The sequence below is a fragment of the Augochlora pura genome, chromosome 5 (assembly GCF_028453695.1).
Source record: "Augochlora pura isolate Apur16 chromosome 5, APUR_v2.2.1, whole genome shotgun sequence".
NCBI classification, from domain to species: domain Eukaryota; kingdom Metazoa; phylum Arthropoda; class Insecta; order Hymenoptera; family Halictidae; genus Augochlora; species Augochlora pura.
In genome coordinates this window covers 4,289,642-4,305,656 of record NC_135776.1, presented here as the reverse complement: position 1 = coordinate 4,305,656, position 16,015 = coordinate 4,289,642, and the positions used below count along the sequence as shown (strand labels likewise).

At 42.3% G+C, this 16,015-nt stretch overlaps 1 protein-coding gene across 19 annotated transcripts in view; it reads left to right on the top strand.

Moving 5' to 3' along the window:
* Nucleotides 1-739: 739 nt before the first annotated feature.
* Dscam1 (Down syndrome cell adhesion molecule 1) overlaps nt 740-16,015 on the top strand; it is a 117,817-nt gene continuing 102,541 nt past the window's right edge. For 18 of the 19 annotated variants that reach the window (XM_078181755.1, XM_078181753.1, XM_078181749.1 and 15 more), the window contains exons 1-4: nt 786-837; nt 4,220-4,365; nt 13,270-13,451; nt 14,693-14,831. In XM_078181755.1, coding sequence (XP_078037881.1) covers nt 4,236-4,365; nt 13,270-13,451; nt 14,693-14,831 — 451 coding nt within the window. In that variant the 5' untranslated portion in view covers nt 786-837; nt 4,220-4,235. Of the gene's footprint in view, nt 838-4,219; nt 4,366-13,269; nt 13,452-14,692; nt 14,832-16,015 lie in introns of all 19 variants that reach the window. The other variant, XM_078181760.1, reaches the window with a different exon arrangement.

Genomic DNA, 16,015 nt, shown 5'->3' with positions numbered 1-16,015 from the left:
ATTGTGACATTATATCGGACTTAGTAAAATTATTAAAGGGTAAGATACGCTTTCATCCCATTTCCGTTTTTCAAAACTAACTTTAAGTATTTTGATTTCGCATAAATATCCGCAGATTAATAAAAGCAGATACAATCGAAATAAGATACAGCAAGTACTAAGTACACGTTAACAAGCAACAGGTAACAATAGGAACTAGACTACACTAAAAATGCAATCAAAAGAACTGTCGATCAATCGAATCTTACAATTATTAAAAATACATTTCAGCTTCTATGCATTTATGCTGAAAATGAGGGAATCGAATCTAAAACAGTGAAATCATTTAATTGCAATAAATGTTAAACTCCTGCAACCTGCAGACAGTTTACGACAACCCATAACATTAGCCCGAAAAGACCGCGGATTCGTCAGATTTCGCGTCGCGGCATATTAATCCGGCGCGACCCAAAAATCGTGGCTGGCTCCAATTTGACTTCGAAAGCCGGCTTGTCGGGTCCGATTGCAATTAAACGAGTAGACGTTATGGTCTCTCGCAGGACGGAGAGGACGAGGAGGAGGAGGAGGAGGAGGAGGAGGAACGGTAGCGGGCGTCGCGTGCGAGAAAGGTCGACCAACCGGCGGCGTCCCCACCACCGTCGGCGTCGCGACGCAAGAGCGTACCACGGCGACGACCCCCCACCGCCGGCCTCGAGATCCCGTGGAGCTGTCCCGAAGCAAAGCGACGCTCCTCGCTGCACTCATCGGTCGTCCTCGGACCTAGAGTGTTCGTTCTGTTCGCCGAGCGGTTCTGTGGTCAGCGTGTGTTCAACCAGCGATCTAATCAACGTGTTGTCTGTACGTAAGCCGGCTCTCGAACGTGTCACCGTGTCTCGCACGTGTGACTCACCGCCACCGCGCGCATTAGGATAACAACCCCGGCGCGGCTTTCCTAAACGAAAATTACAAAAGAAACGCGAGACCGGCCCCGGGACCGGTCAAAGTTCGCGTAACCCGTGTGGGTGTGTACGTGTGGCACGTGTGCTTTCTGTGAAACGCCGAGTGTGACCGTCGCGAGCAAATCTCTAGGAGGCCGAGGGACCATCCTCTCGGCACGAATCGGATCGCAACAGCCCGTTGAGCCGGAGCTCCGATCTTTGAACCGGCTAGCCTCTGCGTGTCCGAGAGCGAGATATAGCTGCGCGAGGAAGATAGCTAAATGCTATAAGACGGAGTTAGCTGGTTCGAGACAGAGGAGCCTAGAGGCCCGTGGAACTCGCTAAATCGTTTCGGAGCGGACTGCGCGAGATGATTTATCAGTCGCAGCTGGGGAGATTCTTTCGTGTAGCGTAGGGTGATAGGGAGAGAGAGAGAAAGAGAGAGAATCGAATGCAAGGGTGGTGACCTTCCGCGGGTGACGAGATGCGGGATGTCCTAGATTCGTCTGCTCCGGTTCGTAGGCACGGCGCGTCGGTGTGTCCCGATCGCAGAAGTATCGGTGAATTAATTAAGGGGCCCTTGTCGCGTGCAGGCCGACGAGTCTTTCGGTGGGCTGGCAAAGGTCCGCCGCTGGGCCCGCCGGTATTTCTGGTCCAGGTAGCCGGCACGGCTACGAGGCATTTTGTAGGCGGGTTTTCCGGATTTAGCGAACGCCGCACACGAGCAGCTCAAATCGGGCAGGCAAGCGGACTGGCTCGGGCAAATACCTAGCGGCAAGCATGGCGTACGCTGCACGAGGGGTAGATTGGTCCGCTCCGCACCCTGCGATCAATAAACCCACCGAGAGGGAGCAGCTCCGTGACGAGCAGCACTACTCCGTGCTTTCTCTTCTCTGCTCTTCTCTTCTCTTCTTCTTCCACTTCCTCTTCGCTTTCTCCCACTTTCGACTCTTCTCTTTCACTTCCTCCCCTCCACCTCCCCGTTTTTCTTTCTCCGATCTTCTCTTCCCTGATCTTCTATTGCACCAGTTTCTCTCATTCTCTTCGACTTCTATCTTCCTTCTCTGACTTCTCTCTCTTCCCCTCTCTCTCTCTTTCTCTCTGTTCTTCCATTCATTTACTCTTCCTTTTCTCTGGACCTCTCTTCACTCTCTCTTTTCTCAAACTCCTCTACTTTCTCTCATTTTCGTTTTTTCTCTCTCTTCTCTTCTCTTTTTATTCCTCATTGTCTTCTCTCCCTTGCTCTGTTCTCATCTTATATTCTTCTCCGTTTTTTAGCTCAGCTCTTCTCACATCATCTTACTGCCATTCGTTAAAATGCCCTATCTCGCCCTTATTCGGGACGTCATAAAATATTTGGAGCACCGCGTGACTTCTACCCTTTAAGCAAAGCTAGAATATTCCATATGCTTCACAAAGTTCCAAATATAATCCCCGTATATTCGTGTTCACTTATTCAAGAATGATTCTATTAATTTAAAGCTTTAGGACGATCAGAAATGTTCAATTTCACAAGGGAGGGTAGTTTCTCTTTGTTCTCTTCTGGCTCTTCGGTTACACTGTTACGTAGACAAATGCTTGGTTGAAATTGACTAAAAATCATTTACAAAGTGACTATTTTCGTTACATAATGTGAACAAAAATTTAAAAAATACGAATAGAAAGATATGTCCGAGGAAATCGCGATGCAAGCTCAATATTTTCTGTTCCTAGAATTAAATAATAGCGAGCTACTGTTATAAATAATTTTTCACGGACAAGGCAACATTTCGGCAAACGATGTATTGCCTTGTATCGCGGAAATCTTTCTCTCTCTCTCTCGCTCCGTCTCTCGCTTAGCCCTGCATCCTTCATCCGGTTTGCCGTCTCCTTCCATCCTGACAGCCGGTCGCCCATCAGTGATTCAGCACGTGCACACGCTGCTCGTGGTTTTGAAAGACTGCCGGCAAACGTGTCCCAAGGATTATCGCGAGCCAACGGACGCCAAAGGCTTCGCTCGCCCCCGCGCCTCCGTCTCCTCTGTCTTTCGTTTCTCACGCGATTCCCGGGCCCATCTTATTGTTAGCTCGCTTTTTTTCGCTTTCGTCTGCCACGCTTTTAGGGCGTTCGATCGTGCACTCTTGCCACACGGCTCTCTCTCCCTCTCTCCCTCTCTCCCTCTGTGCACGTATGGGCCCTCTCCTCTGCATATCCTCCCAGTCACTTTGCGCAGATTGCTGCACGGTTTTTGTTCGCCGCGCGGACAGGGATGGCTGAAACGATGTTGCGAGTTCGGTGCAGACTATCTTTTATTGCGGCACCCCGTTTACATGGTCGTCGGTGTGCGATTATAGACGCGAGGCAATGTTTAAAGAGTATTTAAGTATTTAAAGAGACGGTTTTGGGTTTCGTTTAGACGCTAGTAAAAATTATTATAATTATTATCAGTACTGTGTGTGAGCTAAATTTATACGAAGGTGAATTTTAGACTGGTGCAAGAACGAGACAATTATATGAGCCAAAATTTAGCCTATCCAATTTGTAATAAAAATTGTCTGCATCGGAGCTAACCACCTAGTTATCTCTTCTTATCTACTAGATCAAAAATAATACTAACTAGTACAAAACTATATTTTATAAATAGTATAATACTAAAATAATACAAAATGTTATTTCTTCTTACAATCACATGCTAGATTAAAAATAACACACTGACATTCTCAAAGCCTCTCAACTCTTCTACTATATAAAATGATAACTACTCGATTTTCCTGCAAGCTCATTTCTTCAAATTTCGCCCATCCCTGATCAGCTGATCGCGCTCACCCCCCTGTTTCCTTTGCTTTCGTCGCCTCGCGCTTGTTACAATTTCTCGGTGTTCGCATAGTAGCATGTCGGTCGTATGAAAATGTAGATACACAGGTAACTGTCAAGTACGACCGATGATCAATCAGCTTCTGTCGCAAAATGCTTCGCGCAGGTGTACGCATGCCGATTTTTCACGGGAGCAGACGACGATCGTTTCCATTCAAGGGTTTGACGATCGCCGTGACGAGGAGCCAGCCGCCGCACCGAATCAACCGGGGGTCGGCCTTGAACCCCTGCAAAGGTCGTCGGCGATTCCGAACCATAGTGTGACCGCGTGCATATAGTAGGCGGGAACGCCGCGAGTCCTCGTGGCCGGACGGGAAACGCGACTTAACGATTTAGGACGTGGCTCGTTCGTTTCTTTCGCGTTGCATCCGGTCCGGAAGAATCAGCGCCGGCTGTTGCGATCAATTTCGTCACGCGGGTTTGCTACCCGCGAGAGTCCCGTCGTTCAGTTCTGTGCTTTGTTTCATGTGTGATATCAGTGCGACCGAGAAAACTGTGATCAGGATGTGGCGTAATCCTCAAGGAGGAGGGTTTAATATACCCATCTGTACTACGACGATGCTTCTCCTAATGGCTTTAATGGCGATGACAAACGGTGAGTTCGATTACGAAACAAAGAAATTTTCTCCTACGAATCTCTATGTAACAAGTATGAATAGTTTTATTTAAAAAATAAATGAGAAATGGTTGGGATCGAACTGTCATGTTCGACGCCGTTGGTTGAAAGTAAAAGTGACGGGAAGGGTTATTTAGAAGAATAGTTTAAATAACGTTACTTCGAAAAGCATGGAAATAATTACCTAATAATATAACACGTTATTTGAGGTAATATTTCGTATGATTAAAAGAATCTGATTTATTACATTAATCGTTGTACGAATTTGTAATGGATTTATTACATTATTCCATTATAGTATCAAATATTCGAAATAATATCTAAATAATCCAATAATTACCAAAACATAAATCTTAATTGGTCGGCCTGGTCTAATGAAAGATTTCTGATAGCAGTGCGAATGTACAGGGCATGAAGACCGGCGCGAGTTATCGTATCAGTTTACGATAGTAACCTAATCCAATTATGACTAACAGGGAATTAATCACGATAAACGTCCGACTTATTTAGATAATACACTCCTGTTTGTTTAATTACAAATTTGTGAAAATGACGACGAAAAGATATAGTGTCATGCGATAAAAAGAAAAACTACTTAAGTTGCAATTAAAGTATTTTTAGTTTCTTTTACTTTTGTTGCCTATTCTATATTTTATTTATTCTATATTCTATTTATTCTATATTTTATCTATTCTATATTTTATTTATTCCATATTTTATCAATTCCATATTTTATCCATTCTCCCCATAAATGCATAAAAACCGCAATTAATTCCGCGGAAGCAACTAGCCAGCTAATATCAAGAGCTGTTTAGCCCCGTCCACAGATTAGAGCGTGTTAATTACTCCGCAAGGAAAGATAAAAAAAAGAAACGAAGCTTTCTGTTAATGGAGCACTTATCCGGGAACGAATCTCTGTTGCTGTCTGGCTGAAAGAGGAAGTGGTCGGTGCTCGAAAACACGCCAACCATTCGCGGGCGTGCGTCGCTGCGTTGTATCTTGCCTATCTAATCGTTTATGCATTGAGAACGTGTGACGCGGCGCAAGCTGCTGCCGAGCCAGCAGCTGACGCGGTAATTCATCTTTCCCTTAATAATCTTCCGGATGACACGTTCCTTGTGCGCATTGTGTACGCGATTCATCGTAAATCGACCGTCTCCGCCCCTCGCGGCGATTACTCGATCGGTGGAGCCGAGGCGATCGACGACGCAATTATTTAAGATAAGGAGGAGGGTGACTATTTATTCAATCTCGACTTGACCTTTTGCTTATTTTATTTTACAATTTTTTTTGCAAATACGTATGCGATAGAAGCTTATTTTTGAAAATGCATATTTGACAATATATGGTATGTATTTAGGGAACGCGTTTTTAACAATGTTTATTTATCAAAAGATATATATTTAGGAAATGCATATTTAAGGATAGGTGTATACTTAGTAAATACGTATTTGAGGATAGGTACATAGTAAATAGGTATTAGATAAGACATATCTAGGAAATGCACATTTAACAGTAATTATTTGACAGTAGCTGAACACACGCTCGACGATAGGTACATATTCAAAAAAATAAATATTTCCAACGCATAATTGACAGTATTGCGAAAATATTAAATATCATACTACTGTAACAATCTGCATGATAGCCAGTCACGTTAATTTCGAATTAAATGCAGTCGTATGGTTTTAGTTCGATTGCATGGCAGTGTATCTAAGAAAACGTACGAGTCTCGCACGAAATAAGTATCGATGAAGATTTGGGTCAAGTGCTTAAGTGTCGCTCGTAAAAAAATTGCTACTGGAAGTAGTTAAAGAGGCACGACGAGACCTGACAAGCCTATTGATCATCATTACTTCATCTGGTGCACGAAAAACCGGGCAAAATTCAATGCATATTAGGTCACCGGTTTTGCAATTAAATGCAAGATCAAATTAAACTTGGCGACTTAGTTTACGTTTCAGTTCTAGCGGTTCTACGAAGATTTTTATATCTATACTGTGATGTGAATAATCACAGGCATTACAGCATTTCTTGATAAAAATATTAGAAATAATACAATAAAAATAGTAGATTAAATTAATATAGTAGAAACAATAGAAAACAGAAGAATAAGAATATAATATTTAGTTAACTCATCGTTCGGATATCTAAAATAATATAAAAGTTTGCATCGAGCTTCCAATTATACAAACCACCCTAACGCGAAGTCGATTCGGAATTCGCGAGCGTGGACACGGTGTGCACGGCCCGATCAATAGGAAGACCAACGACTGACGATTCGCTGAATCTGCTAACCGTTCCGCATGTCTGTCAGCGTCGCGCGATCATTATAGTTTTTAGCAAAGGAGGGACCTGGTTTTTATTGGGAGCGAACGGTTTGACGTCACACGACCCGGCGAGATTCCCTCAAGCACAGCCACGGATTTTTCAGCGTTTCTTGCGCTTACGGCCGCGAGCGAGAAGCATCTGCGCAAAGTATGTAGATCGACCCTCGTTAATTCCGAACGTTAATGATCTTGCCCCTTTTCTCGCTCGGATATTCGCGTCACGCCCTCCGGCACCAATTTCGCCGCGGATTTTTAACAATTCGGATATCGTACGTAAACGATGCGAGATATTCTACCTTGTCCTATGCGATTTTTATGTAACTAGGGCATGTGTAATAAAAATTGAAACAGACATATTATGCTAGGTTTTTAATTTATGATTACAGCAGAGATGCATTATTATAATATTCGATCGAAGTCAGAGCAAATGACAGTTTTGTTAATTAAATTTAATACTGTGGTCGTAAAATTACTTTTAATCAAAGTTGAAAGAAACTAGCTGTTTACTATAATCTACTATAATCAGAACAAGCAAATAACAAAGACAAAGACACGTCAGCGATCTTTCTAAGGCCGGACATAATTCTCCATTGCTCTAAGCTTTAAAAAAATCTGAAAAAATTCCAGAATACTCAGAAAATCGTCTACAATCAATAATGAACTTATTTAACACGGGAAAAAATATTGAAAGATGAAAATGTCGCGTGGAAATAGTACGAGCCGTAGATCGAGAAATAATTAGTTCGGTAGTCGTTGATTCTTCTCGCAAAGCGAAGAAAGAGGTCTGGTACCTCGAGACGGAAGAAAGGAGGAAGAGGACAGGAAATCGGCAACGCAGCTGTCGATGCAATCTCCGCGTGGCCGGCTACTCTGCCCGGCGTTTCGAATCCGTGCCGACGTGAAAGGTCCACGAGAGGCGTAGGCAGAAACGGAGACCCCGTAGCGCAGCTGCCGAAGAAAAGACCAAGAAAACGTCGGGGAACCGTGAAGGGAGCCGCGGAGAGGGCCGAGGTAAAGGAACAGCTGCTGTTCCCCGAACGGGTCGGCCATGTCTGAAAGAGAATCGCATTTTGCCGGGCACGGCCTGCCGAGAGCCAGGTGAATCTTCCGTCGCCCGGCAGTCATGCCCCGAGATGATTCAGCGGCCGTCGAGAGAGAGACCTCTTTCAGTTGCTGTCTATGGAATGTAGAAATCTTGGACCCGATGATGTCAGGTATCCTTCGGCTCTACATGGAACGAAAGGGAATTCGCTGCGACGTTTCGAGAACGGAAGAGAACGCTCGACCAGCCACAATGAAACTGACGTTGACCAAGCGTCCCGAGCCACCGGCTAATTGTTAGGGGAATTCTCGGTTCTATGGGGGCGCTGTTTGGGCTTGAGAGGTCCGGGATGGTCTACGGTATATTTTCTTTAACACAATCGGTTGTCAAGGCAAACGGTAATTTATTATCTATTAGCGAGGCACAGATGTTACTTTAGGTTTACGTATTATTATATTACTTTTAAATATTAGACACGCAACGAATAAAATAAATATAACGACCGGTTGGTAATTCGATAGATTTTCTTTGTTAGCAGATGATCTCTGTGTTGGAGAATGATTTTTTTATTTAAAATCTGTCCCACTTTCTCAAGGAATAAGACACCACCCTTAGCGAGTCGCGTTTTCATTTTTCCAGGCTTGCCGAGTAACGAACATCCGATAGCACTTTCGCGTTCTTCCACATTTTTTAGCAAACTTGACCCATATAACACGATACGACGACTTTCTTTCTGCCACTTGCATCTCGTTGCTGTGTAAAACTAGATGTCAGTGTCGGGAACTGTGTCACCCGATGACTCCGTTTGCGGTCGCGGTGGCAAATCTCTATTCTTAATAGCTGACACATGCGAACAGTATTGTTGTCTTTTAACTGGATTGCGGATTTCATGGATTTGTCGTGAAAATTGACGTTATTCCTAATTCATTAAAATTAGGGGTGAATATAAGACAATTTTTATTTTGCTTATAACGCAGTTGATCGAGTATATTTATGACACTACGTTTATTGTACTATATTTATTACGCTATATTTATTGAACTATAATTATTACGCTATATTTATTGTACTATATTTATTATGCTACATTTATTGTACCACATTTATGGTGCTACATTTATCGAACCACAATTATTGCAATAATCTCGTCGCAGTACGGTTATTGCAAATAGCAGAATCCACTTTTGAAATGCAATCAATCGGAAGATCGTCAGACCAAAGCCCGTAAACCTTTTTGCCGAGGGTTAAACCAACCGAACCCTCGTTCGACTCCGGCTCAGGAATTTCCTCCGACTTCCTGTCAAGAGTGTTTCCATCGACGTCACGTTTCCCGCTTTAGACGGCCCGTTTATCGCCGTTGACACGGTTTCAGCCACTCGCCGCGTATTAGATTCATTAAATTCAAAAACCGGGTACGTTACACGCCGCTACGAGCATGCTCGTTTCGTGGCTCTACCGTGTCCGAGCTTTCCAGGATACCCGATTACTATGATCGTCACGACCATTCCAGCTCCGACACGCGTAAACGCAATTTTGTGAGTCATACGAGCAATGTTCTCTTTTACTCGAAGCATTCACTTTTATCATTCTTTTCAGCAGGTTGACGCTTAGGATTATATTGCGCGCGTAATATAACATTTGTGTGTTGCAAGCTGTCAGATATTTAATTATTTCTTTAATTATTCCAGCAGGTCGATCATTCCTTCGCGATTTTAAATTGTTCTTATTGCAATAATTATCGCTGTAACTCTGTTCGAAAGTTAAAAATTTTACTGGGGAATGTCTAAGGCTTTTTAAAAAATTTCAGTCAGTCGAAATGACAGAAAAGATTAAATATCCCTATATTCGTAAAAAATTGCTATTAATTTCAAAGACAAAATTATTTTCTCTTCAAAGTTATCTAAATACTTTAATTATTGTTACTGAAAGCACCATCGTCGATAAAATGATTAAAATAAACGCAAGATGCTCCTACTAAAAATGATCAACTAAATTTCTTCACTCAATCATATAAATTTCTTTACTCAATTATTAAATAATTGCACAAAGTCCCAGTTAATTCGTTCACCCAATCTTTATGAAATAAAACAAAGCAGTTAGCGGTCGGCAAAGCAAGCGTGAAACGAATCGAACTGGAAAACGAGTATGCTACACGCGTCGCCGCCATCGCGCTGGTTTCACGGACACGTTGTGTCCGCGGTGTCCAAGCTTTTGAGGATCCCCTCGATCGCTATGATCGTCACGATCTTTCCAGCTCTCCGACCGGGCATAAACGCGGGGCCGTCGAACGCGCGCAACGTTCGTCGTCACCCAGCCGCGCGCCGTTCCGTCGAGATACGACTATAATATCGCGTCGTGTCCGCGCATACGATCGCGTACGTTTGCTAGAAATGCATTCGATGCGCCGTGTCCGGTCGTTCGAAAGCCCGCCTATATATAGATTACGGGCTGGTTATCGACCGCCGAGCAGAATTCCCGTCTTTGATCGCGAGAGCGCGTAACGCCGGCAACTTTGCGAAAAATGGCTCGTCCGGATCGGGTCACTGATCAATGTGCCTTCGACCTTTCCCTGCCGCCGGCCGCGTCTCTGTGCCGGTGTTAATGAACACCGGGGTGTGTTCATTCAACTCGGCGCCGAGTGGATCCTCGAGCGCCCTTTTTTCTCCAATGTTATTGAATTCCCACCGTCGAACTGCCGAGAAAGTACGCTCCCGCGATCTTTTTAGCATAGTAATACATACTTTCACTGCGGTGGTATCGGACGGTGCGCGCGGCTTGGCATGTATTTGTTCGTCGAACTTGAACGTTCATTTTTAGCCAGAGTTTTCACTGCTTGTATTATATTTTAATACCGTAAGGATGAAAAGGGCGTACTTTTATAGGTCAGGAGGTATTTTTGCTACAATGCGTGGTGGAATTAGAAAATGTATAGAGATTATTCTTTTTCAATCTCAGAATCATTTGTTATCCGAATATTATTAATCTGAAAAATTACTACGATTAACAGAGTATACATTACTTTAATAAATTCCTTTTTACATTGCAAAAATATTATCTGAAGACTATTTATAAAACTGAAAGCTTCAATAACATAATTCAAGAATTATCGGAATGTATAAATAAATAAATAAAAATTCACGTAAAAATCACGTGGTACTCGCGCCGATTCGTGCGAAGGTAACGGAGGCGTAAGGACGAAAAACGCAGCGATTGCAAGGACAATCCGTGCGCAGGCTCGAATCCCGGTGCGGCGAAACTTTCGGAACACCTGTTCGCCGGTACCTGAGCGCGCCTTCTGTCGGCCGCGTTGCCGGTCGGCAAGTGTGTACTGTTGGTCCGCGAACCGGTTCTCTTCGTAAACTCGATTTTACGACGGGTCCGTGGCCGAGCTTATCCGTTCCCGTCGCGGTTAAGCCGGCGCGCGCGCGCGCGCGCGGTTACGCGGGAAGAAAGTGGCACAATGAGCTCTTGTATAATCGTAAACACGCGTAAACCGACCGCGTATGGGCCCGAGAATAAATCGCGCCGCGAACTCCGCCGATCGTCACGTGGAAACACGTCGATGCTCGTTTTCCTGAGAACTCGTGTTATTAACCCTTGCACTCGTGTGGCGACTCCGTGGCGCCATTGAAAATAGTTTCTATGGGTAATAGGTTCAGCAATTGACGTAAAAGTATATAGAATTTTTATGAATAATCTAAAGTTTTTATTGTCGTACAAAACGAATTAGAATAATATCTTCCATAAAATTAACATTTTTGAAAAGTTAGTAAGTTAGAAAAAAATATCAATATATTTTAATATTATTTTTTCCTTCCTGCAATTTTTATATTTAATAGTATAGTGTATAATTTGCTTCGTGCATTTCCAGAGGGAATACCTCTTGTTCGTAAGCAGGTTAATTGCCACCATGACCGAAGATAAATTTAAAAAATCGTAAGGCAATGATCCTTGAAGTCGTTTCGCTATAAAGTTTTACCTTAGTCTATTTACCTTAATTAAACCATTTAGGTCTTACTCAACATCCACGGAAATGTGCCAGTGTCAGCACTATACATAGATATACTATATTATTTGCACCGTTACTATATAAATTACATCAAAAGTATATTAGTATATCACTTTCATTCGCAATCAGTATATCTTGTTTTAACGAGTGATTTCGTAGCAAGAGGTAAAAAATATCGTTTAAATTCAACTCGCGCAAAAATGAGTTACGGTATCGCAAGAACTTCGTCCATTTTCCTGTCAACGATGAATTCAAACGTAATCTCTCGCGGCACTTTGCAAATCTAATGCGGGAAGTTGGTATCAGTGGGAAAAGGTTTTATGTATTCAGTTGGTGGTGTACACTCTTCGTATCTCGTATTTGCTCTCATATTTTTGTCGACCAAGTGCTTAAGGTTAAAGATCGCGAGCGAAGAGTTGGAAACTCGGGCCTTCGTCCTTTATACGCGTTTAAAACTTGAAAGTACTGCGAGCGCGGCGGGTACGCGTTCGCAGTGTTCGCGAAGAACGTTCTATTAGCGGAATGGAAATGCTTCAAACAATTTGTGCGAGGCGGCGTATCTGCCGGAGGACTTGTGTCACACCTACAAGGTGTTCGTTTGCAATACGACGCGGAGATTGATATAATTATTATTCAAATGGCGAAGAACGAATATGGAATGCTCGACCCTTTGATTTTTAAAGTTAAAATGAAATGTAAAAATTGAACTTTTTGATCTAACATAATTTCTTTTAATAATTTATTATATATAGAATATATATAAAATATGATAGTGACAAAATTATATTGTAACACTGGTTTGGTATAGCAATTTTTAGTAGCCCCTCAGAGTCACCACACGAGTGCAAGGGTTAAAAGAGCTTAAAACTTTTGCTATATTATTTTCAACCCATTAGTTTTTATTATACTAATTTTTATTACTTATTAACTCCTTCCAAAAGTTCACCTATAAGAAAGTGTACTTGTACTTAATCCAAATTTAATTCTCAGTAAAATAAATTTATTTCTAGTAAAATAAAAACTAAACAACCCTTGGAGTTAACTATACTTTCCTTCGCGAGTTCGAATAGCGATCGCGATAAATTTCGTGGGTCGACAGACGAAACGGAGGATGCGCCGTAGCGATCCAAGGGAGAAGAGATCGCGGATGCCGGTGACGGAAAACAAATCACGCGTGTTCCCGTCTCCCTTATGGTCACGTGACGTTGATAGCATATTATTCAATAGCAGACCGGCAACCTGTTGTTTGCTGCAATTGGCGACGCGCCAATTGAGCGTGGGCGTCGCGTATCCTGGGGAAGACGTCCGACCGACGAAAACGAAAGACACGCAACTGAGGTTACGTCGTCGACACCGGTTACGGACTAATTAATCTCTTAGCGTGCGGCTCTGCTTTTCTTCGGCGATTCCCCCCCATTCGCAAAGGCTGCCGGGCCGATAAACGCGATAAACGAATGCTCGATCGACCCGACTAACTTCTTTGCTTCTCCCGTTGCTTGCAGTGGCTATGGCTGATGACGACTCTATGGGACCGGTATTTGTCAAGGAACCGCCAAACCGTGTTGACTTCTCCAACGGAACGGGTGCTGTCGTCGAATGCCAGGCTAGAGGAAACCCCCAACCGGATATTATTTGGGTTCGCGCCGATGGAAGTGCTGTGGGCGACGTTCCGGGACTCCGACAGGTATTTATTTATTTTTCTACTTTGACGGGATCGGTGGTGGAGAGATTATTGCTAGGGGATGAAGGATTTTCGTAGGATTTTGATTTAACGATTTTTATTTCGTACTATATTTACCAAAGCCTTCGAAAGAGGCCTTTCAAAATATTGATTTAACAATAATCTTACCAAGAGTGGTCGAGACACCTTATAAAATATTAATATCGACACTATTTTCATCAGGCGTCCAAAGAGACCTTTTAAAATATCCATAACTATTTTTACCATAAAGATTAAAAGATCCCTTAATACTACTATATTTAATTTCTGTAATAACCACTTTCCCAGCATTAACAGTATAACAATACTTGGCACGAACAATCAGTATAAATGACAAATAATCGTCAGATAAAAACGACATCGATTAATCCAATAAAAGCGCATCCTCGATGCAACAGATTTATCTGGAAAAAGTTGGACAGAGCATAAAATCTCCGCGTCGTAACAATCGCGAGCTGCATGTAGAAAATTAGTCGTCGCGACGGGAGTGAATTTGCGCGTCAATAAATCGAACATTCGTACGATCATCGACGGTGGTAACAATGCGGCTCATTGAGAAGCGGTACACGCCGGCACCCACGCGCATTCGCGCATGCAGAGAAGAGAGGAAGATCGGAGTATCCGATCGTAACTCGTCACGAAGCACCTACGCCGCGAAAGAAATTGAAATACCGATCGTCGGATACCAGATTGGACTTCCTTTTTCACGCAACCGGACAAATCGTTGCCGTTCGTTTACTTCCCACTATCGAACTCTGTTCGACACCCACGTGACGCAGTGTTACTTAGCGGTGCATTAACGATCTTACGTCAGTGGTTCGGCTAATGAGGAAGGCCGGATTAATTGTCGCTCGACGGTCGAACGACGAACCTCATTGGCAAAAATGTAACTATGTTAGGGATCGTATAATAATTTGATCTCTGAACTTTTGTCAGCAGATATTTTCAAGTACTTCTTCTTCGTCTTTTGTGGGCTTTAATAAGGCATGTGGAATTTAAAATTAATTGTCAGTCATTAGATGGTTAAATAGCAATATTTATACTCTGTACCCATTTAATAATATAGGTAAAGTTTTGGTAAAAATACTTGACCGCTAAGTATCAGTAATAATTAAATTAAATAATAATCGAACAGTTATATTTTTCTGTGTTTTTGTCAACAGCGAATTCGAGTGGTTTTTACTAATAAAAATTCGTCTGCGCAGGTTTTGCCGAATGGAAACTTGGTATTCCCACCTTTCCGCGCAGAAGATTACCGTCAGGAGGTTCATGCTCAGGTTTACAGCTGTTTGGCGCGATCACCAGCGGGTTCAGTTCACAGCCGAGATGTTAACGTGAGAGCCGGTAAGCGTCATCATCTTACAAGCATTCCAAAATCACTCGGGAACCACTCGCAGTCGCCTGGCCAGCTGTTACTTATTTTTCGAACGGGATAACAATGTTTCAACATCGATTTCTCATAGCGATTGAACGTCTTGCTGTTGTCAATCGTAGATTAATTACTACAATTTTAAAAAATAAAGGATTTTTATTAAATTTTAATTTCGAGGTTTAAAGTGCTTTTTAGGCATTCTGGAGTTTTCGTAATAAATAGATTTTTATGTCGATAATTTATAACAAATTACAAGTGATTATATATATCTAGAAATTATAATAGGAGGATTTGGAGTTTTGAGATCCATTTTATAAGTGAAATTATTTTCTATTGAACGATTACTGTCTTCAATTAATTTTTAATGTCTTTAGATTTTTATTTCTGTGAAAAGTTAAAATAATATAATTCGAATTAAGATTAGGCCCAAAAGTCGCACGTTCTCATTTTTGAAATTTTACAGAAACGTAAAGTTTTTTAAAAAATTTGTTACATATTTACATTTGTTACTAAAAAATATCTTAAGAGAAAATATATATTCAAAATACATTTACGTAGAGAGATTGTTCAAAGATGATAACATCGAGTGACTTATAGGAGACAATAACGACAGCAAGGCGTTGAAAAATCGGCCAGGCACGGCGAGCTAACTCATCTTCTTTTTAGCGACTTCGATCATTCAACAGCTGATTTAAATCGTCAACGTTTGGTCAGTATTTCGAATTTCGCGATACGTTCAGCAATCGCAAAATGTCGGTGGCAATAATCACGGTTCCACGAACTGTAGGTCTCGGATTAGAATTACGCGTAATCGCTGCCGCCGCCGCCGTTGTTTACGACAATATTTATTGCTCTCCAGCCTCTGTCGATTGCAGTGTTACACGTGCTTTGCGTACCGATACTCGTATGTAATTGGACCATACTTGTCGGACAATAATTTCCCGAGGATATCGATGCTGGTTGCGAAACGTCGATTATAATCCCGTACACGAACCATTCCGCACCATTTATCGCGTACAATCGTTGATTTATGTCGAAACATTAGCCAAATCGATAAGAATTGTTAAGTGTTTTTCGGGATTAATTTATGGTAGGTTATGGATACTTTTAATTTAATTTGACTAACTGATATTCAATTTAATAGACTGAAATTCAA